The following is a 25,479-nucleotide window of genomic DNA, read 5'->3' as shown; positions in this document are numbered from 1 at the left end:
ACAGTAGGAATAATAAGTGGCATTTGGAGTAAAGGCTGTAGTTAAAAGCAAAAAAGTAGTGTTGACACAAACGGTTTAAGTAATACCACACTCTAAAATGATAATGTGATCAGGGATTTTAGAACCTGGCTCACTAATTTTCTCCTCTTCATCCAGTAGTCAGAAAGTCCTTTCATTTAGCACAGCTAATATCAGAAGAGATACAGTGCCACTTTTGGGATGTACAATTCCAGACATAGCATAAGCAACTGGGAAAGGCTTTGGCAGTTACTATCCAAGAAAGTTGCTAACCTAGAGTCCCCGAGTACCAGGGAAGGCTTGAAGCAGTATCCCTTTGGTTAGTTTCTTATACTCTGTTATGGTATGATCTACAAAACCTGACAATAACCACAAATCTAAGTCTGTCTTTCACTCCATTTCTAACTTTTAGATGAAATATATGCTTAACTTTGTTTCTGTATGTTAATATTCAGCTGTAACACTGTTCTGCACTGCTCCCTTACTTCTGACCCCAAATCAAGCTTTTTCTATAGCCTTAACTGCTGTGGTGTCTAAACCCAGCACTCTTTTTGTTAATATCTTCCGCTACCCTCAAGCGTTTTATCCTATATGAAAATAATAGGCTTATTTTTAAGGTAAGAAACAGTTACAGTAAGTTTACTAGCAATAAACCTAGGACGGCATTTAAGATTGGGATTAGGAATTGGTCTTTGATACATTATAATTCTGGCTATGATTAGTTAGGTTTAGGGTAGGCCTTAACATTTAGGAATGCATTTATTACTTATGTTTTGTTGGGCGCGGGGAAAGTTAGTGCTGGATAAACAGTAGTGTCAGATATATGTGGCTGCTGGTATGGTTCATTAATCAAATTATTATTATTATTATTAATAGTAATTATTATTTTTCTTTATATATTATGTATTTAGCACATTATCTGTGTACATTTGTGTAATTTATATTAAATATGTTTGTACTGTAGTCTTGGGTTAAATTTGGATCACAAAAATAGTGGAAATTAAATGTTAACGTTTGTGACTATAATACTGCATACACCTACATAACTCCTCCCCAACACATAAACATGAACTTGTGGGGGATACGACATTGTAAAACTGCACACTGTGTATCACCGGTATTCTTTTTTTCTCCATTTTTTATTTCTTAGGGAAATGAGCTAAAAACTATTAAAACTCCCGATTTAAATGAATAGCATCAAAGATATAAAAAGCAGAGTCCTTTCCACATCCTCATACAGTGCTCAAACAGTGTTTTCTGAACCCACTGATTTTGATCTTGTCGAAGCATAGAAGAACCACTTGGACATTTCCAGGAGAATGAAAATCATCTCCAAGAATGTTTCCACAGAAAAGGGGAACGTCTTTCTGGGTTTCTCTTACCCAGTCCTTAATATAGATTGTCATTCCTCAGACTGAAAAACACACATCATCTTTTCATCCTGGTAGTCTTTGAAAGCCCAATGCAACATCTGTATCATTGTTATATGAATAGAGATTCTACTGTATGCTTTACAGATCTTACGGTCACATCTCGGGCAGTGTATCTTATTTTGATTGTGGCCACGATAGCTCCTTTGTAAGTAGATATACCTGTTACTGGTCAAAGTACTGAGCACTGCTAAATGCTGAACTGTCCAACTGATATCAACAGAAAAAAAAAATTCAGAAAAGTGCTAAACAGTCCAGTCAGCGGTGATGCTAAGGCAACTGTCCCTCTTAACTGTCATCCTGGAACTAATGGCTGCTGCCCCTCTCTCAAGGAAACCATAGGAGCTTAAGTCCAGGACGGGTCAAGTCCATGCAGACTGAGATGCGTGCCACAGTCAGACTGCAAGTCTTATATTTTGGTAGGTCACCAGGAAGTGTCTCATCTCTCTTCTATTCCCTATGGTGCTTATTTTCAGGTGCACTAGTTAACGTACACAGTGTACACATCTTCTACCACACGCTAGTAGTACTTGTTAGTATAAAACATACACAGTGTACACATCTTCTACCACACGCTAGTAGTACTTGTTAGTATAAATGTGTTAAATGTTTAAAGAGAGATGCTGTGTCCTTGTTAAATTTGAAGCTCACAAAAATGCTTTTATTCTTTGATTTTTTTTGCTATGTCACTTCAACAAGACCGTATTTTCAAAGTGTTTTTTATCTCTATGCATAACCTTTCACTTTTTTACATTAAACCAACATGCTACGCATCTTTCCACAGTACCAGCAGAAATGGATATTTCTTATCAGTGTTGTGTATTCCACAACAGCTGCACCAAATCTACATTATCATCCTTGCCTCTCAACTATCCTGAACTGTGTGGAGTATCAAGATTTTTATCTCCTGTTTTTGGTTTGTTCCTCATAAATCCTGTGCTTTTCTGGCAAATCATTGAGGATTTAAGTAATTAAATAATGACTGACATTTTAGTTTCATGGTTCATATCCTTCAGAAAATGGAAGAAAAACATTGCCCTATCCCAGAATTCTGTCCTGAGAGTTCTTCTGTAATGTCCATCCTTCTTGCAGTCAGCCAACCAGCTTCCAGTCCAGTTCATCATTCTGTTGTGCCACTCTGTCTTGCCTTCTTACTTGCAGCAAAGTAGAAAAAAAGGCTAAGTGCCCTGTGGCACACACTTATGGATGCCCTGTTTGTAACTTGTCCCTTTCCACTTGCAGAAATGTTAACTGGTGCACATGACCCGTTTCTGATTATGTTTCTCTGCGGGTACTGCCTGATGCACAGTATGTACAGATAAATGTACTGCACCCCATAGTTTGCATTTCTTTCAACAAAATAACCAATATGCTGATGCACTACATTGTTCACCCTTTTTTCACAATACATTGCTCTGTGCTCATTTGTGACATGTCATAAATGCTGCTCAATAACTCAGCATTGATGCTCAGTCATGACTCAGGAATTTGCATGATGTCCTTACATTCACTGGTTACAGTATTCTTCACGGGATTCCCTGCTACGAGTAGCCCAACGTCCATCTAATATACCAAGGGTCTATATTAGAACACCGAACGTTCAGAATGTAGAGTGTTCTAATATCGACCCGTTTTCAGCGAACGCTAAAAATATCGAAGAAACAGAAAACCAAATTTTTTCCTAGGGAAAGAATTTGGTTGTCCGTTTCTGTTGCTTCGGTATTTTCAGCGTTGTGGTGGAATGTTACAGGTCGGGTTCAGGTAAGTGCGCAATTGTCTGGACGTGAGGGTTAGGGTGGGGTAGTTGAGTTAGGGTTAGGGCACGGGTGAGGTGACTGTGCGATAGTGACGGACCTTAGGGTTTGGGTTAAGATAAGTGGATAGTTAGTGGTGTATGTATAGTTTAGTGTAGGGTTAGATGGAAGAGTTTAGGAGTATGCATGTAGATTGCTGTTTGTTTGGTGTGCTTGTGTTGTGCGTGTGTTTTGGAACAGCAAATTTTTTTCCCCTAGGAAAAAATTTGCTGTTCTAAATGTTCGATGTTTTAAATTTTCGATTCATAGGGTTCGATATTAGAACACTCGACTTTTGAATGTTCGGTGTTCTAATATAGACCCTATACCAAAGCCTACTGTTGCTTTAAGGGATGCTGAACATCACACGTATGCTCCTCGAATAGCGTAGGGCATAAAGGGGATGTCCAGATGTACCATCCTCAGAGCTTCTTTGCCGCCACTCCGAACACATCCTTGTATCATTGGTTTGAAAGCCTACGTCATTTTCTGACCATTCAAATGCATTTTCATTTTCCTTATTCTCTGCCTCCTGCACCCAAGAAGCCTGATAGGTTTTATAGAGTGTCTGAGGATTGCAATTTTTTTTTCTATAAATGTCCTGCTGTTGACTCCTCAGTCATGTCTGTAGTCTCTGACGAGTCTTTTCAGTTGCTTCCTTCACCCAAGTTACTGACTTCTGATAAAGCCAGTAGAACCGTGGTAAGAAGGTTTACACTTTAGTTACCCTGGCGTTTAGGGCTGCTAATAATCAGACCCATAAGACCAGGTGTGTGTTGGGCTCCTCTTTCTCAGGCTTTTGAGCTTATTTCTGGTCTCCCAGACTCTGAGGGTAAAACTTCTGCTCTTTCCTTGCTAGGGACTTCCTCCCAAGTGGTTTGTCATTCTATTAAGTGTAGTTATGATGCAGCAGATGTCCCTTCTAGAGGTGCTGCTTGTGATTCAGTGATGAAGAAGTATTCTTGGCTTAGGCTTCAGCCTGATGATATCAAGACTAGGTTGATACATGTTCCTCTTGATAATAAATAAATGTTTGGGTAAGCAGCTGCTGGTTTGTTCCTTTTAGGATAAGTGGAAGGCCTTACAGATCTCAAACATTTGTTTGTCTCTCCTGTGCCTAAATTTCAGAGAAACTCCCCTAACAAGCCAGCCTTTGTTTGCAAGCAATATTACCCTCCTTCTAAGGGCAGAAAGTGGCAAGCGGGTTCCTCCTCCTAAGGTTGCTCAGACTTCAGGGACTCAGTCTTCCTTTCCCGATAAACCAGGTGCTGTGTGACTCTCCATCTCTTCTCAGCTTCATTCGCCTTTCTCTTTGCCTTTCTCTTTCTCTTCCTGTTTGGCTATAGATTACTCAAGATTTTTGGGTTTTGTCCATTATTCGCCAGGGGTATTTCATGGTGTGGAAATCCCGTCCTTCTTTTATGGGCATTCCTCAGCCTCCTCGGGAACAACTTCCTTTTTTTCCCAGAGGTTCTTTGAAACCTTTTGACTCCGGGTACTATTCAAGAGGTACCTGTGTGTCCCAAAGGGGGTGGGGGATTTACTCTAGAATGTTTCTAGTGGCCAGAAAAGAGGGTGCTTGAAGACCAATTCTAGACTCCTCTCATCTAAAGACTTTTCTGAAGGTGCCCTTTTTTCAAATGTTGTCCCTTTAGACTTGTTTTCCTCTTTTGCTCCCTCAGGCCTATATGGTGTCTCTGGATCTCAAGGATGCTTACCTCCATATACTGATCCATCCCCTTTTCAGGAAGTTTTTGCATTTCTCTGTTGCATTTTCAGTTCTCTGCTTTGCCCTTTGGCCTTTCTGCTGCCCCAAGGGTATTCACCGAATGCCTTGATCCTGTGATTGTTTTTTTTTTTTTTTTGCAGTTTTCAGGGGATCCAAATATTTCCTTATTTGGACAACCTGGTGATTTGGGCATCCTCTCCAGAGATCCTGTTGGAAAATCTTCATTTTGCCATTTCCATTCTTCAGAGCCTGGGGTTCGCAATAAACTTCAAAAAGTCTTCTGACTCTTTCTCAGGATCATGTTTTTCTGGGTTGCAAGATTCAGATGGTGTCTAAACTGGCATCCCTGCCTCCTCCAAAGGCCTTAGCTCTCATCTCCACCTTTCTTCCTTGGGCTTCCATTACAGCCAGGGAGTTTCTAAGAGCTGTGGGTTTCATGGCATCCACCATTCCTGTGCTCCCTCTGGCCAAACTCCACATGAGAAAGTTTCTGAAGTCATTTTGGCTTCAACGTGCACATCCTCTACAGTTTGTAGTTCTTGTCCTTCCTTGTCTCGAGAAGGAACTTCATTGGTGGATCCAGCAGTTGTTTGTAAATCCAGGGCTCCCTTTTCATTCCCCTCTTCCCTCTCCGGAACTGTTCAGACATAGGATGGGGAGAGGCGTTTGGCTCCCTGAAGGTACAGGGGTTGTGGTCGCCTCTTCATCAGAAGGAGCACATCAGTGTTAAAGACGAGAGCTCTTCTGCTGGCTTTTCAGGCTTTCCATCCTCATTTTTTTCTCCCCAGTACCTCAAAAGGTATTTACAGACAAATACCATAGTGATGTAATTTATAAACAAACAGGGAGGAAAAAGATCTTGCCTTCTTTGCTGGTTGGCATTCCTGGTATGGGATCTGATGTCCAGTTTCAAGTGGCTCTTCAGGCAGTGTACATCCCTTCAGGTCAAAACATTGTGGCAGATACTCTGAGCAGGACCTTATCTCAATCCCACGAATGGATGCTTCACAAGGATGTGTTTCTGGACATTGTCCACCAGTGGGGTACTCCTCAAGTAGATCCATTTGCCTCCCCTCTGAGCAAACAACTTCCTCTGTTTTGTGCCAGAGTCCCATGTCCTCTGGTGTGGAAGGTGGACTCCCTGTCTTTTTCTTGGAAGGGGATGTTTCTTTATACATTCCTTTCCCTTCCTCTTATTAGAAAAGTCCTGTTCAGAATTCAACAGGATGCTCCCAAAATCTTGTTGGTGACTCTCTTTTTGGCCACAACAGTATTGATTCCCTCTTCTTCTTCTGCATTTAGCCAAGGGCAGTTATCGCAAGTTACCTCACAGGATGGACATACACAAGACAAGGGATTTCTCATTAATCCCCATCTGTCCACTCTTCAGCTGACACTGTGGGTGATAGGATTTTGATTCCACACAGACACCTTTTTTCTGTGGACGTGCTGAGGGTCCTGCATGTGGCAAGGAAGGCCACTGCTAGGAAATCCTATTTATCCAAATGGAAGTGGTTTTCTGTTCGGTGTCTCTGTCGTTACCTGGACCCACTTACTGTGGATGTTCTTCTGTTTCTCTCTTATTTGTGTGAGTTGTTCAGTGCTGGTTTGGCCTGTTCTTCTGTTAAGGCCCACTTGTCAGCTGTCACTGCTTGTCTGCCTTTATATCCTCCCTTGGCTTCTAGGTTTGAGGCTAAACAGTTCCTTAAAGGTGTCCTTCATATGAGACCGCTGAGGAAACCTGTTACTCATCCCTGGTATCTTAATTTTGTTTTTGGAGAAGTTTACTCTGGCTCCTTTTGAGCCTGCTGCTTCAGCTTCCTTGCAGTATTTTTCTTGGAAGACCATTCTTTTGTTGGCCCTTACGCCAGATGGGTGTCTGAGCTTCAAGCCCTTATGGCTTGTCCTCCTTTTTTGATATTTCTTAAGGACAGGGTGTCCTTGCATACTGTTCCTTCTTTTATGCCTAAGGTGGTTAATGAGTTATCACTTAAGTCTATTAATTTGCCTGCTTTTTGCCCCTCTCTGCAATCTGACAGTGAGAGGGTGTTGCATACTTTCTGTTTGCGTAGACAACTCGGATTTTTTTGGATAAGACTAAGGCTTTATTTGGATAAAGACTAAGGCTATTAGAAAATCTGATCATTTTTTTTTTGTTTCTTTTCATCCTAGGTTCGTAGGATTAACTGTATACAAGCAAACTATTTCTTCTTGGATTTCAAAGGCTATATCTTTATTTGTACCTTTCATGGTGAGAGCCTTCCTTCTTCTGTTGAGGCTCATTCTACTAGAGCTGTAGCTTCTAGTGCTTTTTTCAAGGGGTTGATAACGAATTCTGTTCTTGAATCAGCTACCTGGACTTCTGTGCATGCTTTTACCAAGCAGTACAAGTTGGATGGTATCTGCAGAGCTAGAGCTGGTTTTGCAAGGACCATTCTTCATGGATTCTTAGAGGGCTCTACTGCTTCTTCCTGCTCACAAGTTTCTTCTTGAGCTTTGGCTCCCTCCCATAAGCGAAGAGTAGTGCAACCAGTGAATGGAAGTACATATTACAGTTGTGTAAGATCTTACCATAACAGTAGATGTCCTTTCCTTCAGTGTTGCAGTGTTCACTCTCCCTCCCTTCTTCCTCCCCCAGTCTTTTTCCTTCCTGGATGTACTGGTTACCTTCTGGGTTTCCTTAAAGTGGTGTTTCTAATGGGGCAATCAGTTATGAGGATGGTATGTCCGGACGTCACCTTTATGCTCTACACTACCTGAGGAGCATTCAGTGCAAAGCAACATTAGGCTTTGGTATAGTGGCTGGACAACAGGCTACCCATGGCAGGGAATCCCATAAGTGAAGAGTCCTGCAACAGTGAAGGAAAGGACATCTACTGTTATGGTAACATTTTACACAACTGTACTTTCCCACATCCTCCGCTCCTGAGAGTCCCAGAATCATCAACATCAGTTAATTACACAGACGTCTGGCACACATCCATCCATCCTCAACCCCTTTTTCTCATTTTGCACATGGGGTCAGGGTGTCACTTCTTCAGCAGTGACAATCCTCTCAAGTCGAGGTTTACACCGTCAGGTGGCTAGCCATGCCACGGTGGTTCATCCATGCCACTCTTCACACCTATGGCCAGTTTAGAGTGTCCAGTTCACCTACGGCATGTCTTTGGAATGTGGGTGGAAACCCAAGCATGAGGAGGAAGCCCCCATGACCGCAGGGAGGACATGCAGACTCCACACAGAAGGCACCCTAGCTAAGAATTTAACCGGAGAAGCTCTTGCTGTTGGGCGACAACACCAACCGCTGCACCACCACTGCTGCCCAACACTGACACTATTCCTGTCTTACCTCCTGGGTCATGACTGAAAATGGTCCATGAATCACCTGCAATTAGTAGATTCCACTTATCAGTTCTAAATAAAACCGATGATGAAGGTACCATCCTTGACTGGATAATGGTTTCTAATGCTCATAATGTTACCTGTACAGGTACACTCCCTGACTCCCACAGTGACCACTTACCTGCTTTCACATGTAGACTTCTCACCCATCAAGTCAAAACACAAGAATTTAAAGTCAAGCCATCCAAAATTCAATTAATTATTAAAATGAAAAAACTAGTCAACACTAAAAATGCTCCCATTAGATGAGGCTGTCTAAAGTTTTAATGCAACATTTCTAATCACTCTATATACCCTTGCCTGTCTACATAAGAAGAGAGTCAAATCCAGACGTTTCCCACGGCTTTCAAAGGCAAAGCCTGTAATGAAAGGCAAAAGCTTAAAAACCGTAAACACCTACACATTTTATGCAACTTTGTAACCGGTCAAAAAACAGGTAAAATGGCAAAAAAAAAAAAAAACACTACCACTCATACCTGCAAACCAACCATAGCTATAATCCCCAAAAATTCTGATCCTCAGTTAACTCTACTAAATCCTGGTTCAAATAAAGAGCCCAACCCTTCTTTCAATAGCTGCCCCTGCAAACTATAGCCATTTGCAATACTTAAGTTACTGATCATGTTGCCACTCTAACAACAATTACAATCTCAACTTCTGGCACTTCATCTCATATACCTTTCTGTTTTATTCTTACTACCACCACCTCGATCACAACACACTATAACCCCCCCCCCACTAACAATCCTTACAGGCAGTCTCAACTTCTGTTCACACTGATAACAGGCAACCTACTCTTGCAATATCTTCCTCCTTACTGCAGCTATTTAAAAAAAAAAATGAACCTTAAGCTCAAGTCCTGCTCTGTCTTCACTGATAACCTACCACCAGAGTATACTACCTTAAAATAGTAGCGGAGGCTATTGCTTACCCTGTAAATATCCCAATTCTTAACAGATTTATACAGGAAGCATTTGTTTCCTCCCTCTGAAAATAATCCCATGTCATCCCCTTCACAAAAGTGGTAATTCTTTTGAAATTTCAGACTTCAGACCCACTGCAATACTTCCCCTCTCTGCAAAATCCTTGAAAAAGGTATCCAGAAACAACCTGTCCAATAGCTTCTTCACAGTCGACTACTATCCCCAACTCACCATGGTTTCTGACCCCCCCTCCCCAAGCACAACCTCTGTCTTACTGTCCTCCTTTAACACTGTAAATATAAAGCTATGTCTCATTCTTATTCCTATATCTGTTAAGGCATTCCATAATGTTTCTCATCCAAAACTCCTGCAGCAACTAACCAATACTGGATTGTCACCTTCCACAGTCTAGTTCTATAGTTACATTAGTGTGTAAAATGGCAATGCTTTCTCTTTCCCTGCCTAGCCAACAAAACGGGTGTTCCTCAAGGCTCCATTTGTGGTCACCTACTCTTTAGCATTTTTGCCAACGCTGATTACACATATATCTGTCAAGCTTCTCTCGTTCAGTATGCAGATGACTCTACGCTTATATGCTCCTCTAATAACCTACTTCACCTCCAGCAGGTCACACAAGAAGTATTCAATTCACTAAAGATGTGGTTTGTTTGTGCCCAACTTCTGCGTAACCCAAAGAAAATCAAACCTCTTATTCGTTCCAAAAACTCTAAACAAAGGAAAAAGAAAAAAAAATAAAATGTTCTTTTGATCTTCATGTTCAAAACAACATAAAAAGACACCAAAAGCTAGGAATGCTCTCCTAAATAAATCCATTAAAATCACTCTTGCTAAAACCTACAATTGAGTTTATAACAAAAATATTCACTTTATGTAAATGTTGAAATTTCTGTGTTGAATTATGTCTCTTCATTTTTGTGACATTGTGACAAGCCAATTGCAGATATCATGGAGCTTGTATGTAAATGTTTAATTAGCTGTATGAACTGTCCTTTTGTAACATGTGAAATGTAACTTGCAAATTATTGTGGAGCTTTTCTCCCTGGGCCTCCACTGAAAACAGGCTTTTCTTGGCCCAGTGGACTTCCCAGATCATCAAACTTAAATAATTAAAATAAATTAATAGAGACCCCTTACCCTCACTCCTGCATGGATCTCCTATACTCACCAACTTACAATCCTCTTTATTATTGTTATATTACCTGTTTTCTCTGTTTTTCTGAGCTTAATTTGTTGACTGCACTTCTTCGCTTAAGTTTTGCTTATAAGTTAACCAACAGGCTAATGCACTCAAGTGTACTAGCCTTTGATAGCATTTAGTCGAAAAACCAAGCATTTACTGTATTTTCTGTCTGTGTGTGTGTAAAAAAACTAAAAAAAACAAAAATACTTCTGCTTTCCTAACTTTCCTAGCTAGTTGTTCCAGTGATCAGATTTTGCTGATCCCTGGGCTTTGTATTTGGTTCCTGTGTTCCTCCATTTTCTTGTGTGGCCAGAGGGAAGTTTCTTTACTCACCAGTGAGAGTGGGGAGTACTGAGCTGCCTGTTTGTCCTCAGAGGAGTGGTTAGAGACAGCAACTGGTAATTCATTGGACATTTTGGGTAATTTCCTGTTTTTTCCAGCCCCCTGCTATAAAGCACGCTTTAGCGCGGAGTTGCCACAGGAGCACACAAGAGCAGCGGCAGTTAATCAAGGTTAAACTATTCGGGCTGCCTAAAGTCCACTCTTCAAATTTTCCCTTAAAACAGCCTTCCCTGAACTGTACTGCTGATCTAACCAGCGTATTCTATATCTAAAAAGCTCAGCTCTACTTGATTCCTAAGTAGAATATTCTCTATCTGTAAAGCCTAGCACTGCTCCTAAAGTACTTTTTTACTTGATATAGCACTTTTATTATACATAGTACCCCACCAGCCAAAAACCCCATTCGATCACCCACATCCCCCGGAGTCTTTTAAAGTCCTTGTCTATTCCTTCTAGCATGTCGAGGGATCAGTTGCTAGTGTCCTCTCCTGCTCAGCTGGTGAATCTGGGAATATTGAGGCAATGTTACAATTGTCTCATGTACACGGACAACCCTCTCCTTCTCCCACAAAACACAAATACATGCGAGAGATGCAACTATACAGCCAAACTGGAGGCTGAGCTCTCTCAACATAGGACTGGTAAGACCAGACAGGAGGAGAAGGTAACCACACACACCACAAACCCAGTCTCACATAGTACTATCACAACTTCAAATCATACACATAAATACACAAAGACATATTCTGAGGCTCTGATCAAAAATCTACCAAAACAGCAGAGGCCACCAAAGCAGACACCCAAACAACTGCCACCTCAGGACACAACACATGCAACACATAGACCACATAGTCAGTGTGCCAAACAGTCACAGCCCTTAAGGCCAAACACAATGCCAGACACACTCGTCATTGGTGACTCCATAGTCAGACACACTGACATCCCGCTCACCAGATTGAACAAGGAAAAGGTCACAGTAAGCTGCCTGTCGGGCGCTAGAATCTGCCACATAACGCAAGCACTGAGGTCTCTCAACAGCAGGTACAAGTACGACTCTGTCATTGTCCATGCTGGTGTGAACGACCTGAGACGTACCTCCTTGGACTACATGAAAAGAGACATAGAGGAGCTCTCTGATTATGTAGCCCAGGCAGGTATGACCCTGACCTTGAGCAGCATCCTACCTTCACCAAGAATGATGCCACAATACAGAGATAAGATGATCAGCTTTAATAATTGGCTTAAACTCTGGTGTCATTCAAAGGGGATCCAATGTCTGTCTGCCTGGGATGACATGCTGGACAAGCCACGCTGCTTCGCAAGGGACGGCTTGCACCTGTCACCCCTGGGCTTCCGGATATTGGCAAAGGCTCTTGCCACCCCCATAGTGCCTTTTTTAGGCAAGGCTCAAATTCTAAACCTACCACCCTAGAACACAAAAAAGGAAAAAAACTAAGGGTAATGCTGCTCAATGCCAGAAGTCTAAACCTCAAGATGCACGCACTCGAGGCCCTTCTCAGTATGGAGAACATCGATGTCTGTGCTGTGACTGAGACCTGGTTCAAGGCTCCCGAGAGCACCCCGGCACTATCAGGCTTTACCTCATATCATGCGTTCTGGCCCCAAAATCCGGACAACACCAAGAAAGGAGGGGGGGTGTCTATATTCATCAAGAACACCCACACCTCTAGGTTGGTGGCAACGCACGATGCATCATCGGAGACCATCCAGGTGCAATTAACCATAGGCAAGACTGCTCTGCAATTTGTAGCATGTTACAGGCCACCCTCTCAATCTCAGGAACCTCACATAGCTTTCCTGAAAACACTGGAGGGGATAAATGTATCTCCAAACACCATCATACTAGGTGATTTCAACTACCCGAATATAGACTGGGATCACTACTCAAGCCCCAACACTCTAGCCCAAAGGTTCCTAGAGTTCATAAACTCAAATGCCATGGAACAACTAGTCACCATCCCCACAAGAGGAGATAACATACTAGATCTCATCATCACGAACATGGGGTCACAATGTTCAACACCGGAAGTATACCCTTCACTGGTGAGATCAGACCATAAACTAATCTCACTGGAAGTCCACATCCCGCCCCCACCTGAGATAAAAAAGACCACAGTGAAGAACTTCTCAAAAGCCGACTTCACACTTCTAAAGGCTAGTGTGGTCTCTTTTAAGGCCCCCGAGACTGCGGAAACCATTACTCAAGCCGCTGAATCACTTACAAATGCCTTCTACCAGCACCTACAGGACTGCATGGATCAGGCAATCCCAAACAAAACAAAGACTCTTTGTACCAAAGGCAAGCGTCCAGTTTGGTGGACCCCAGCCATAAACAAGCTCTACAACAAAAGGAGGAAGCTACTACAAGACAGAGCAAAATCCTTAAAAGGGAAAACACACTTGATCATTATAAGTAAAAAACTAAGATCTCTCATAAAATCATCCAAGGCAAATTTTGAGAGAAAAGTCGCTAAGGACTCAAAGGACAATCATAAGGCTTTCTTTAGCTATGTTAGAAACCTGGGAGGAAACTCCCAGATATGCTCAGAATTAGTTCAAAATGATGTAAAAATTACTGAACCTACAGACATTGCCAACATACTGGCTGACAGGTTCAGTGCAAACTTCTCCCCCCCAAAAGGTGAGATATCTATACCACAGAATTATAGCCCCCAAACATCTCTAACGCTCAGGTGAGAACTGCTCTCCAAGGCAAAACACACAGCATCCATGGGACCAGATGGTGTCCCCGGATGTGTGCTCCACGAACTCAATGAGGAATTAAACCCACAGTTAGGGCAGCTGTTTAATCTTAGCCTCACCTCAGGATACGTGCCTAAAGAGTGGCGTACGGCAACTGTGGTCCCACTTCACAAAGGAGGTGCCTCCACCGACCCGGGAAATTACCGTCCCATCAGCTTGACAAGCTTGATCTGCAAAGCTATGGAGAGGATCATAATGGAACTCATAAATAAAGACATAGGAGACTTGCAGACTTTGGATCCGACCCAGTTTGGCTTTGTCAAGGGCAGATCATGCCTTTTAAACCTGGTTGACTTTTTTGAAACAGTCACCAAGGCCATTGATGAGGGAAAGGCAGTCCACACAGCCTACCTCGACCTGGCAAAGGCTTTCGACACAATACCCCACTCAGGTATCATTGAAAAACTCATCAGCTTAAATGTAAACCCATACGTCACAAGATGGGTTGCAAATTGGCTAAGTGACAGAACCCACAGGGTCAGAGTTGCTGGCGCCATGTCAGACTCAAAGCCTGTCACAAGTGGTGTCCCACAGGGCTCAGTCCTGGGCCCTCTCCTGTTCGGCATCTACTTTTCAGAAGTACAAGCAAACACAGGAGGATTATGGCTGACAAAATTTGCAGATGACTGCAAACTGGGCGCCATAGTTGAGAACACATCTGACACAGATATCCTTCAGAAGAGTCTTATAGAAACGGAAAACTGGTGCCAGAACCATGGCCTAAAGTTAAACGCCAAAAAATGCATAGTCATACCCTTCAGGAAAAACAAGGTTACCCCTAGCTACCATATAGGTGGCAACCCACTAAGCACAGAAGAGGTTATCAGGGATCTGGGTACCCAGGTTGACAGTAACCTTTCATTTGATACTCACGTTGCCAAAGTAGTTAGGAAGACCTTCTACATTGCCCACCTGATCATGAAGGGATTCACATCTAGATCAAGGGAAGTCATCGTCCCCTGTACTCATCACTCATCAGGCCAATGATTGAGTACAATGCCCCATTCGGAATGTATCTGACACGACACCTGCAGCAACTGGAAAGGCCCCAAAAGTTCCTCACCAAAAGGATAAAGGGTCTCAAAAATATGTCCTATGCTGCCCGACTGAAGGAACTTCAGCTCTACTCAGTCGCTTACCGTCTGCTCAGAGGTGACCTGTGCCTGACATACAAGGCCATGTCCAACCCAGAATTGATGAACATGCTTCACCTCAAAAAATCTAGATCCCTCAGAACTACAAGGGCGGGAGACTTAAACCTTGACATGGTTATTAATAGGACGTGCTGGAGGGACAGATTCATCACCCAGAGACTCCCTATGCTGTGGAACAAAATCCCGGTACATGTGAGGCAGAGCACCTCGCTGGCTTTGTTCAAGAGAAATCTTGACCATTGGATGGGAGATCGCAGATATACCCCAGGGATTATCTCAGTGTCACTGCTTGACAGAGGCACAGCAAAATAATGGGCATAGTATCCTCCAAACTAAAGGTGTTGCGAAAGCCACAAAATTCTGGCTAGGCTTATAAATGCCCTTGGGCAGATAGCCTAGTATGAACCTATGAAAATTTTCACAATCCAAGGAATGCCTGAACAATGCATTAGTTTCTTTTCAGTTCATACATATGCTCATGAATCCTTTGTTTTTAAAGATCTTTCTGTCTTTCCAACGTAATATCCTGGACAGTTATCACATAATGCCAAATATACTGTTCTCTGAGTATTACAATTGCCATTTCTAAAAGTAATATTAGTTCTCATTTTGTCACTCAGTGTAACACTAGGTTCCTTGAAAATAAAACCACAGTGTGGACCACAACACCTAGTACCTTTCCCATTGTTATGTTCTCTGTGTATAATGGGCATTTCCACTAGTTATTTTAAATTCATCCCTACCTTAGTAATAAAGAAAGGTTGGTCACCCACAACATGGTATATATCCTGGTTAGTCCTAAATATGCTCCATTTCCTTTGTAAAATACCTTTAATATCTTTAGATAAAACACTGTGTTGAACCGTACAAGCTTGTGTATAATTTACAGGTCCAGAAGAAGGAAATGTTTTACCCAGGTGTGCTTGTAAAGAAGGTCCTGCCCCTAAGAGTGGTTTGTACTTCTTACCCCACTCATGGTAAACCCCATCTACTATAGACTCAACCATGTCTGTAGGGTACCCTTTTTTAATAAACATATCCCTTAAGATAACAATTTTTTTTAACACGTCCAACTCCGAGGTCATACATGCAATATGTATAGCTTGACCTTTGATGCTTTTCTTTTGTGAAAATGGGTGATGACTTGAAAAATGCAGGTAGGAATTCCAAAAAGTACTTTTGCAAAACACCCTTGACTTAAAACCATGTAAAGTATGGGAAATTAAAGTATCCAGGTAAGATAACTCTTGGTCATCATAAGAAAAGGTGAATTTAAGAAAGGGAGTAGTCTCATTTAAATATTCTATAAAAAAGGGGATATTGTCCTTTTCCCCTTTCCATAAAATAAAATTATCATCCAGGTCTCTATTATATAATAAAATGTGTTCAGCCCACCAGCTACTGTTAAATACATGATTAAGTTCCCATCCTAAAAGTACTATGTTTGCATGAACCGGAGCGCATACCGCTCCCATAGCCACTCTGGAAATGTGCTGGTAATATTGCCCCTCAAAGTATATATAGTTATAGTCCAAAATGATAGACATCAACTCACATACCAATGTAACCTCATCATGCGTCAAAATAGAGTCAAGAAATGACATTTCTTCAAAGTATTCCATGCCTTTTTGTTTAGGAATACAAGTAAACAAATCCTTGACATCTATAGTCAAAGTTAACTCCTCCTCACCTAACTTACTTACAACCACTTATCATTCATAACATTGTTTATAAACCATTGACATGCCCTCCCCTCAGCACTGATCTCCATAGCTACCACCCAAGTAGATCTGTACTCCTCAATATCCCCAAACCTTTTAAATCTCCTGGTCATAGCTATACTCCTGCTCAGTAGCCAAAACCTGGAACTGCATTCTCCTACCCATCAGATCTAATCCAAATCATTGTTCCCTCAACGCCACACTAAATAAATTCTTACAGAAGTCTCATCTGTTTTCCTGTACCACTCCTGGATGAGCTCCCAGTACTTCCTTAACCTCTCTCCTTCCTACTGTATTACTCCTAAAAATGCACATTTCCACTATTTATATAGTCTGCCCCTCCTACTGTGTCATATTTCAGGTTTCGGAACCTTGCTAAATGTCTACTTTCTAATCCCCACAGGGTATATAATTATGCATATTTCTGTATATCATCTGGACTTCCTTCAAACTTGTACTATAACATCTTGTTTAATACATATGTGCCTACAAAGTATTTTCCCCATTGTTGTTTTGTTTATTTAAACTCTTCTTTAGTTTGTACATTGATTTGTACCAATGACACATCAGTATTGTAAAGTTTTATCCTGTTATTGTAACTCTGTTTTTCATTTAAATCGTATTCTTGTATTTGGAGCATTTCTTCCTGTGCATTTGTTAAAATGGGTACTGATGACCCAACCTGGTTTGCCCAGTAAGCCAATTTCAATAAATAAATAATCTCCCAGTCCATCGGACCATGAGTGTGCAATCCTTTTGTGAAAAACACTGCTTATTGGCATACGTCTGTGTCCTGCCCTGATTTATATGCTACAGCTTTTCATTACCCAGTCTTGCCATGATCTTTTACATCTTTACTGTATATGCTGATATTTTTCCTTATCCTGCAAGATTTCCCATCCCATCCTTAGTATTTTATTTAGTGACTCATTTGCATATGAAATCATTCTGTTTAAATGCACTGCATAACACACAAATCTACACTGTATATGAATTGTCAGCTTTGTCTGAGTGCCAGTCAAGTATGCATTGTATACTAAGATTATTTGAGTCCTGTCCAGTGTCATAGATACTGAAGAATGACCTGCATGGTGGTGGTGGACAGTAGAATTATTTAACTTCCACAACCTTGACCTGCATTATAAATACTTTTCCTTTGGTAGTTGCTTGTCTGCATTTTATTTTTCATTGCAATTTAATGTAGTGTGTCAAAGAAGGCAAAATAAATAAATGATCAAATATCACATCAAAGGAAAAGGATTGCTTTTAAGTGCATTTCAAGTAAAGCAAGCAGAAGTACAACTTGACAGTTATTTCATTTTGGTGTAAAATATGTACAAGTCATTATGAAAGAAGGTAGTGAATATGTCCGTAGTGGTGCTGAAAAACATTTCTGTATTAACCTGTAAAGGCTGAGGGCACACATAGGGACATATTGGCACCTTATTGCTACTTACCATGGTTGTATGCATGTCTACATTTGCAAGTTTCAGAAACATTTTATTCATGTTTCCTTTAGCTGTTTGTCCAGCAAGATTTTGGTCCATTTTGAATGAGAACATTTAATCAAGAAATGGATGTATGCTGTAAAAGAAAAAAACTGTGCACCTAACAGTTACCTTGCAGTGTCACTGCTAAATAAAACCAGTTTTCTGCCTTAAGTAAATCACAAGCAAATTCTGAATGTTTCTTTAGGATTTTCCAAACATTGCTGTTGTTGGCCTTGGCAAAAAATCCTCTGGAGTGTGCAGTCTTGAGCTTTTGGATGAGGGCAAAGAAAATATTCGCACAGCGGTTTCAGGTATGCAACTCTTCTTATTCCTGTTTTTTATGGTATCTTAACATAGGCGTTTGCTTTGAGATGGTTTCTTATGTGGACCCTCCAGAAAATACATTTTGCCAGTGCAAGATGAAGAAAGTCTTGATAGATATTTTCCTGGGAGCCTTTGATCCTATTGCCAATACCAGTATCCCAAAACACACACACACACACACACACACACACACACACACGTGTCTCAATCTTTGTAGTCCTCACAAGAAATTGTTGTGTGATTATAGAATTGCAGATGTAAAAGTCTATGGCTGTGCTTCCCAAATGTATGAAGTGTCCATGTGGTCATCACTGAATTAAACTAACTGACCATTCTGAACTGTAATATTTCAGTAATAAAATTTACTTTGTCAAACTTTCCATATTAAAATGTCTTGTTCTCCAGTTATTAACTGTAGGTATAATTTCTAATGGCATAACCACACTCAAACCAAGCTTTGGGTTTTCTGCGTTGCAGCTTTCCTTGATATTCCCAGCTGCTGTCAGTGCCTGAGATTTAACAATTTATTTAAAATCACCATTATTATTGGCAGTCCTTCATGTACTGTATGTTCTCATTGTTCTATACCTTACAGAGATAGTCCCCCCCCCCCCAGTTCAGTGTCCTTTTTTGGTTTAGTAATACCCATTTTGCTGTCTTGGCTTTAGCTCCAGCTTTATGGCAGCTGGAGGAATTTCACAAGAAGCAACATCAGCATTGCCAGACCAAGACTGTTACGCCCCAGACTACCTTCACAACCCTGGTCCATGTGGCAAGTCACTCACACTTGACACTTGAGGCTCCTAAATCCACTTGGCAGCTCAACAGTTGTTGTTGTTGTGTCTTTCGGCTTTTTCCCGGTTAGGAGTCGCCACAGCGGAACTCCGGTCCGCTAATGATTGGCAGTTGATTTTTACGTGCCGAGTTGCCAGCCCTGACGCACAACCTTCAATGAAGGAAGGCCCATTCACGCATGTCTCCACGCAGAAGATGCTCTAGCTGAGAATCGAACCGGACAGCGTCTTACTGTGAGACGACAACACTACCGCAGTACCACCACCGCGGTCTTGACAGCTAATGTTTCTTATCAGTTTGATTCTAGAGTGCAGAGAAAACTGCACAAATAAGTTTTTTTTTTCTCCAGTATAAAGTTATTTTAGTAAAAGCTCACTGAGAACCAGTAGATGTGGGCTATCACAAAGCTTGGCACTTTCTGGAGGTGGCACCTCCTGTAAAAGATCAACTGTTGCTGTAGAATTGTTGTTACAGTTTCAGTTCCTCAGGAAGGGAGCTGTTGAATGTTGACTTCATTGGAGGATACCTTCAGGGTCATTTTAACACTTTCCTTTTCCTGAACAGCTGCAGGTATAGAATTATTCTAGAGCCAAGTGCCTTCAACTGTGATGCAGAGTTTGCTAAGTTCAAGATAGTCATACAAAGGACGTTGTCCTTTTGTTGGCAGATGATTTTTTGATGAAGGCCTGGTGACAAATCACAGTCATCCAGGCACACAGTAGGGCCTTGCTATTTGCCTCGGTAGTATCACATATCTTTTAAAGAGTGGCCCCTCTCCTTGGGTTTTGCCCAGTGTTTCCAATCAGTAGCAACAGCCACGTAGAACAGCAGATCCAGACATTTCCATAACTGGATTACTGATTCCTAGCAGACACTCTTCAAAGCTGCCTTCAGTCCTATTCTAGGTCCTGCCTTGACTCTAGTCTTTATTTTTTTACTACTTTGTTTGATAACATGGTTAGTGGGCCGAGTTAAAACAAACTTTTTTCAGCTACAACTCTTCCTTAATTAAATGAATTAAGCATCAACTTGCACAAATAGTTATTTACTCTATAGGAGCTGTTCTGAGCTCATATTGTGGCAGGAGTTTTCTGCTACAAGTCTGAGCTCAGAATCTGATATGGTTGACTGTCTAGGTTTCTTGATACTGCAGAGAGCAGGCTTATACAGTTCTTTATCTGCTGGAAACTTTAGCATCATTCATCAGATGCTGTCTGGCACTAGTGTTTTGCAGTGGACCCACTGTTGATTGTGCACCCCAACCTGTCAGACTTTGTGTCAAATTATTGCCAGCACTCAGTGGCTTGATGACCCCCCCCCCCCCCAAAAAAAAAAGAACTGTCTTTTAAACAAATATCTGTCTGAGGGGAATGTGGTACTCTTCTGGAACATTATATAACCCATGTTCCTGAAGTTTTGTGGAACAAGAATTGCACATAAACTCCCTGAAAGTGTGGGACATTTGTCTACACACTTTAACCTTTTGATGTACATATTTTGCCAGAACCTCATTTTATTAGTTAAGAAAAACAGACGGTACTTAACCAAATGGGAGTGGGAGTTTCCATATAGGGAAGGCTGTTGAGTTTGGGAATTGGTGTTTGCATACCACATCTTCATGGCTCTTCTCATTATGGAAGAGTAAGGTCACCCTTCAGGTATCACAGGTCAGTGCCTGGCCGTGTCCCTGCATGTCAGAATTCACTTATATAATACAAAGGTTCCATTTGGCTTCCGGGATCTTCTACAAGTGGACTAAAGTATGTCACCCAAGAAACTGCACCCTGCTGTTTGCATTAGAACTGAGAGGAGTAGGTAATGGATGGGATGATTCTTGCATACCTATCATCTCTTGCAAGTGCTTCCTTATAAATATCTGGCCCCTATTCCTCCCACCTATTTTGATAGTATTTTGTTGGCTTAGGATAACCTGATTTCTGTTTCTGCTGTCCATAAAAGTAGTGGCCCATACTGATTTACTACTTTTCCTGGTGGTCTTTCCTTCTCCGCTTTTGTCAGCCTTGACTGCAGCAGGTGGCTTCTCTGGTAGGTCTAATTTTCCCTCCTAACTTCTGAAGACCGTGTCATAATTTTAAGGAGCTTCAATGCTCATTAGAAGTAAACATGGAAAGTCTTTTGGCTTATGATTTAAGCACATTATTTTTAATATATGTGGGGAGTCCACTACTTGCATATGTACAATTATTTGTGTAAGTAGGCTTACAAAACTAAGTGTACTCTGAAAATCATGAATTGTATCAATAGATGCATCAGTAAGAAAGAAAAGGTCATCTGTAAAACATACATACAATATTTAAATAACTCTGATTTAAACAACCATATCTTTTCCCACTTGTTTATAACCAAATTAGCAAACAGAGGCAACATTAGCCTGCATGCCCACCCCTCTAATATGTTTGTAAATGTCCTTATTAAACATAAATTTATTACCTAACACAGTATCAAATAATACACAAACTATATTGATCCCGCAGGTTGTAAAATTAATAACTGCAGGCAAAAAAACTCTTGTCTCAGTGCCTATTTCCTGAGGAATTTAAGTATACAGGGACAGGATATGTTCAGTGACCATTACTAGATCATTTCACACATCATCAACAAGAATTTTATTCAGCCTCCTTAAAAAGTTCCAAGAGCCTTTAATATGGGAAGAAGTGTTTTGTTTCACAGTATTTAACTTGGAATCCAAATAAACAGACATTCCCTCTGTTTTAGATCCATCTGCAGATACTAGCAGTCTAAACAGGCAATCACACTGACATTTATGAAGTTTAGGGAGTCCAAAAAAATTCAGTCAACTAAGGATGTTCAACTTTTGTAAAATCGAATACAGAATCGTCACTATCACCATTATGCAACAATTCAAGCAGTGCTAAGTGTACATGTTGATATGCTGAATGCTCTCTTTTCCAGTCAACTTTAACATAATTCTGTTCATCTGCCAACATATCCAGATAGTTTAGCGATATAACTGTGTCCATGATGATCATACCAGCACTTTTATCATCCTTCATTTTACCATATTATTGTATAACGAATCTCTTTCTGTCTTAATTTATATATGTTACAGCTGGGTTGTCTATTTAAAATTACCTAAACTCTCCTTCACAAAGTAAAAACAAAAATGAACCACAAACAACAGTGTAAATCTGATAGCCTTTAATGCTGCTCCACTCACTAAACGCTTTCACCATAAATGAATGGCATCATCAGAGTGAATGGTAACTGTTCACAAACTCCTTACATATGCTACTGAATCACTTGTTCAATTAAGAATGAAGCACAATCATCTTAAAGCTAAACTACATACAAAAAAGAAAAAGAAGAACCATGCATAAAATACAATTACAACCCATAAAATAAAAATCTTATACTAAATATAAAAAGAAAAGACTCTAATATTTAAGTATTTAAAGTGTTTCCACCTAGCGTAAATACAATAAAATAAATCCACAACAGTGTAAATAAAAAAAACACATATCTAAACTTTAGTGGCTTGATGTTTCATAACTGGCCCTATAGAAATAAAATCATTCAACCCAGGTGCTGTTGTTGATTTTAAAATGACCTGCCACTGCTATTCCAAAAGTTCCACGTAGTTTTTCGTTGCCACCCCTTTCGTTATGTAACACCCTGTCAATTACAAAAAATAAAAATCTCAAAGTTGGTGCAATCAGTACTGTGCATACATATAGAGCATTGTGAGGGTATCTGTTTCTAATGTCCTTAAGATGTTCAACTATCCGGTCTCTCAGCCTACGAATAGTTTTACCTATGTAAAATGCGCTACAGCTGGTACATGTAGCCAAGTATACCACCCTCTTGAGTGTTGCAATTAACCCTTCCTGGACATGAGATAGCCCTGTTATAACTCGGGACACTTACATAAAGTTCATCATTAATAAATCTACAAGACTTACAAGTCCCACATTTATTAATTTTGGAAAGTGTGTATCTTCTTTTTCTTTTTTGTATGTAGTTTAGCTTTAAGATGATTGTGCTTCATTCTTAATTGAATAACAAGTGATTGAGAAGAGTATGTAAGGAGTTTGTGAACAGCTACCATTCACTCTAATGATGCCATTGATTTATGGTGAAAACACTTAGTGTGTGGAGCAGCATTAAAGGCTATCGGATTTACACTGTTGTTCGTGGTTCATTTTTGTTTTTACAAGTTTATTACCCATTGGGTATTTGTTTTTTCATGTGGCTCCTTCACAAAAATGTTTGAAAAGCATTAATCATAGGTAGCAAGAGTTGATTAAAATCACTGTTTTCTAAGACATTCCTCAGCAATTTGTCTTACTGTTTTGCCTGACTACACTTTAAATTTAACTTTCTTGCATATAATTTAAAATCAGCAGTTTCAAGGATGGTGTCAATTCATTATCACTCTAAACCGTAAAAAGGAGAAATTATTCTGTAAAACTTTATATTCAGTGCTATAAAATGCACAAAAAAGTAAAAATTAGTAAATAGCAGATCTGAAGTAGGATGTTCATTTGTCAGCAACCTGTGGGTTACGGATCCGATATCGGATCCGAGCCGGCAACTTGTTTCAAGCTAATGGATCCGAGCTCCTAGCTCCTCCCTTCACCCATAATCCCCTGCTAACCCTCCATGACCTCAGATCTAGTTTGCCGCGCTTGTGGATGGCTGGATCCTCTTGAGCTCATCAGCTAAGTGGAATTTTACTGCATTTATCTGTACTTTTCCTGTCAGAATTTTTCTTTTTTAGTTAAATTAAATAAGAAAAAGTGTGCAAGTGTTAGGCTCCCTTATTATTTTTTCTTTAATTAGTTCCCCCTCCCTTCGCTGGTCGTTAGTGTGTGAGTGTGTGTTGTGTTTCTTTTTGGGGCCTGTGTGTGTGTGTAGTTGTTTTTTTCTTTAAAAAAATGGCTGAGGCCCCAAAAGCCATATTTTCCAAATGTACCGAGTGTGGCCATAAGCTCTCCCCGGCTGATGGCCACACTTGGTGCATTCGGTGCCTTGGGGTTGAACACCTTACCTCAGGCTGTACCATCTGTGCAGCGTTCAACCCCAGGGCACTGAAAGAGCGGAGGTCGAAGCTGGTCCTTGCGGGACTTTTACCCCCGGACTCGGCTTCGGCCTCCACTACCTCTGCTGCTCCCATGGCTCCACCACAGCCTGTGGTCGCTGCCCCCCTGCCTCCGTCCGGGACTCAAACTCCCGCTAAAGTGTCGGAGGACAGGGAGGCCAGGAGGGAGAAACGGAGGGAGAAGCACCACAAGTGGCAGGCCGAGACCTCCGTTTCGGCCCCGCCAGCTAAGCTGCTCCACTGCTTCTAGGTCTCCTCCTCCTCTGCTCCGATCCCCTTGTTTCTCCCCGAGACCTGATCTCCGTCGAGGTCATCGAGGCGGCATTCCAGGCCTGCCTCGGTGGCCTCTTTGAGTTCTACTTTTAGTTTATCTGATGCAGACTTGGATCGGATGATGCGAAGATTCATCCAGGCCCAGCTGCAGATGATGGGAGTGCTCTTGCCCCCCCCCCCCCCCAGGGGGGGAGCTCGACACCTTTTTTCCACCCTATTGCTCCTTCTCCGACCCGCTATCCGGGTTCGGAGCGTTCGGAGCCGAGCAGCGTTGGAGCCGGGGGTGGGTCGGCACCGACAGTACTTGGTTCTTTCCGATCCGACCCTACCCTCGAGCCTGTCTGATCCGACCTCTCGGAGCCGTGGTCCGAGCTTCGGATCTGGGGGATTCAGTGTGCCTTCGGCTCCGTCCAGGTCGGAGCCCACTGGACCCTCGGATCTGACTGTCTCGGTGCCAGCCCCTTCATCGGATCCGAGTGGGAGCCAACTTTCGGATCCATTAGAGAGTGGCTCTCCCTCGGCCTTCGATGTTGTGGAGAGGGCTCTGTTGAGAGCATCCGGACCCCCAGTCCTTGCATCGGCTCCTCCCTGCACACCCTCTCTGCTGGGCCAGGCTTCCATCACCTGGCCAAAGGGACAGCCTGCTTCGATGTCACAGATGGTTCCATTGGAACAAGATGTTGCTGGCGAGGCCTCCTCGGACAGTCCCCCCGAGGAAGTTCCCCGTAAGCATAAGTGCAAAAGGAGGCACGTGGACTCCCCTGAGTCCTTAACCGAGGACACGGACTTGGAGGAAGGGGAAGGCTCCCCAAGATCGCCCCCTGAGGATGTCTCCTTTGGAGACATCATGGAGATGCTGAGGATCAGAGGTGGGTGGTCTGCCCCCAAGTCTTCCTCTGACGAGTCCGTGTTTCTGGAGGCATTCGAGGCAGGCCCGTCTACCTCTTGGGTGTCCCCTCCGGCCGACCCCCTGGTGGACCTCATTACCACCAGGGCGTGGAAGGATCCGGACACCGTGGA

At 41.9% G+C, this 25,479-nt stretch overlaps 1 protein-coding gene across 4 annotated transcripts in view; it reads left to right on the top strand.

Annotated features, from left to right (window-relative positions):
* The window catches only part of LAP3 (leucine aminopeptidase 3), a 528,883-nt gene that overhangs the window by 156,269 nt on the left and 347,135 nt on the right, over nt 1-25,479 (top strand). For all 4 annotated transcript variants that reach the window (XM_044062186.1, XM_044062189.1, XM_044062188.1 and 1 more), the window contains exon 4: nt 18,193-18,298. In XM_044062186.1, coding sequence (XP_043918121.1) covers nt 18,193-18,298 — 106 coding nt within the window. The remainder of the gene's footprint in view (nt 1-18,192; nt 18,299-25,479) is intronic.

The sequence above is a fragment of the Protopterus annectens genome, chromosome 2.part1 (assembly GCF_019279795.1).
Source record: "Protopterus annectens isolate FY-2018-M chromosome 2.part1, PAN1.0, whole genome shotgun sequence".
In the NCBI taxonomy this organism is placed as follows: Eukaryota; Metazoa; Chordata; order Ceratodontiformes; family Protopteridae; genus Protopterus; species Protopterus annectens.
This window is presented reverse-complemented; position numbering and strand designations above follow the sequence as displayed.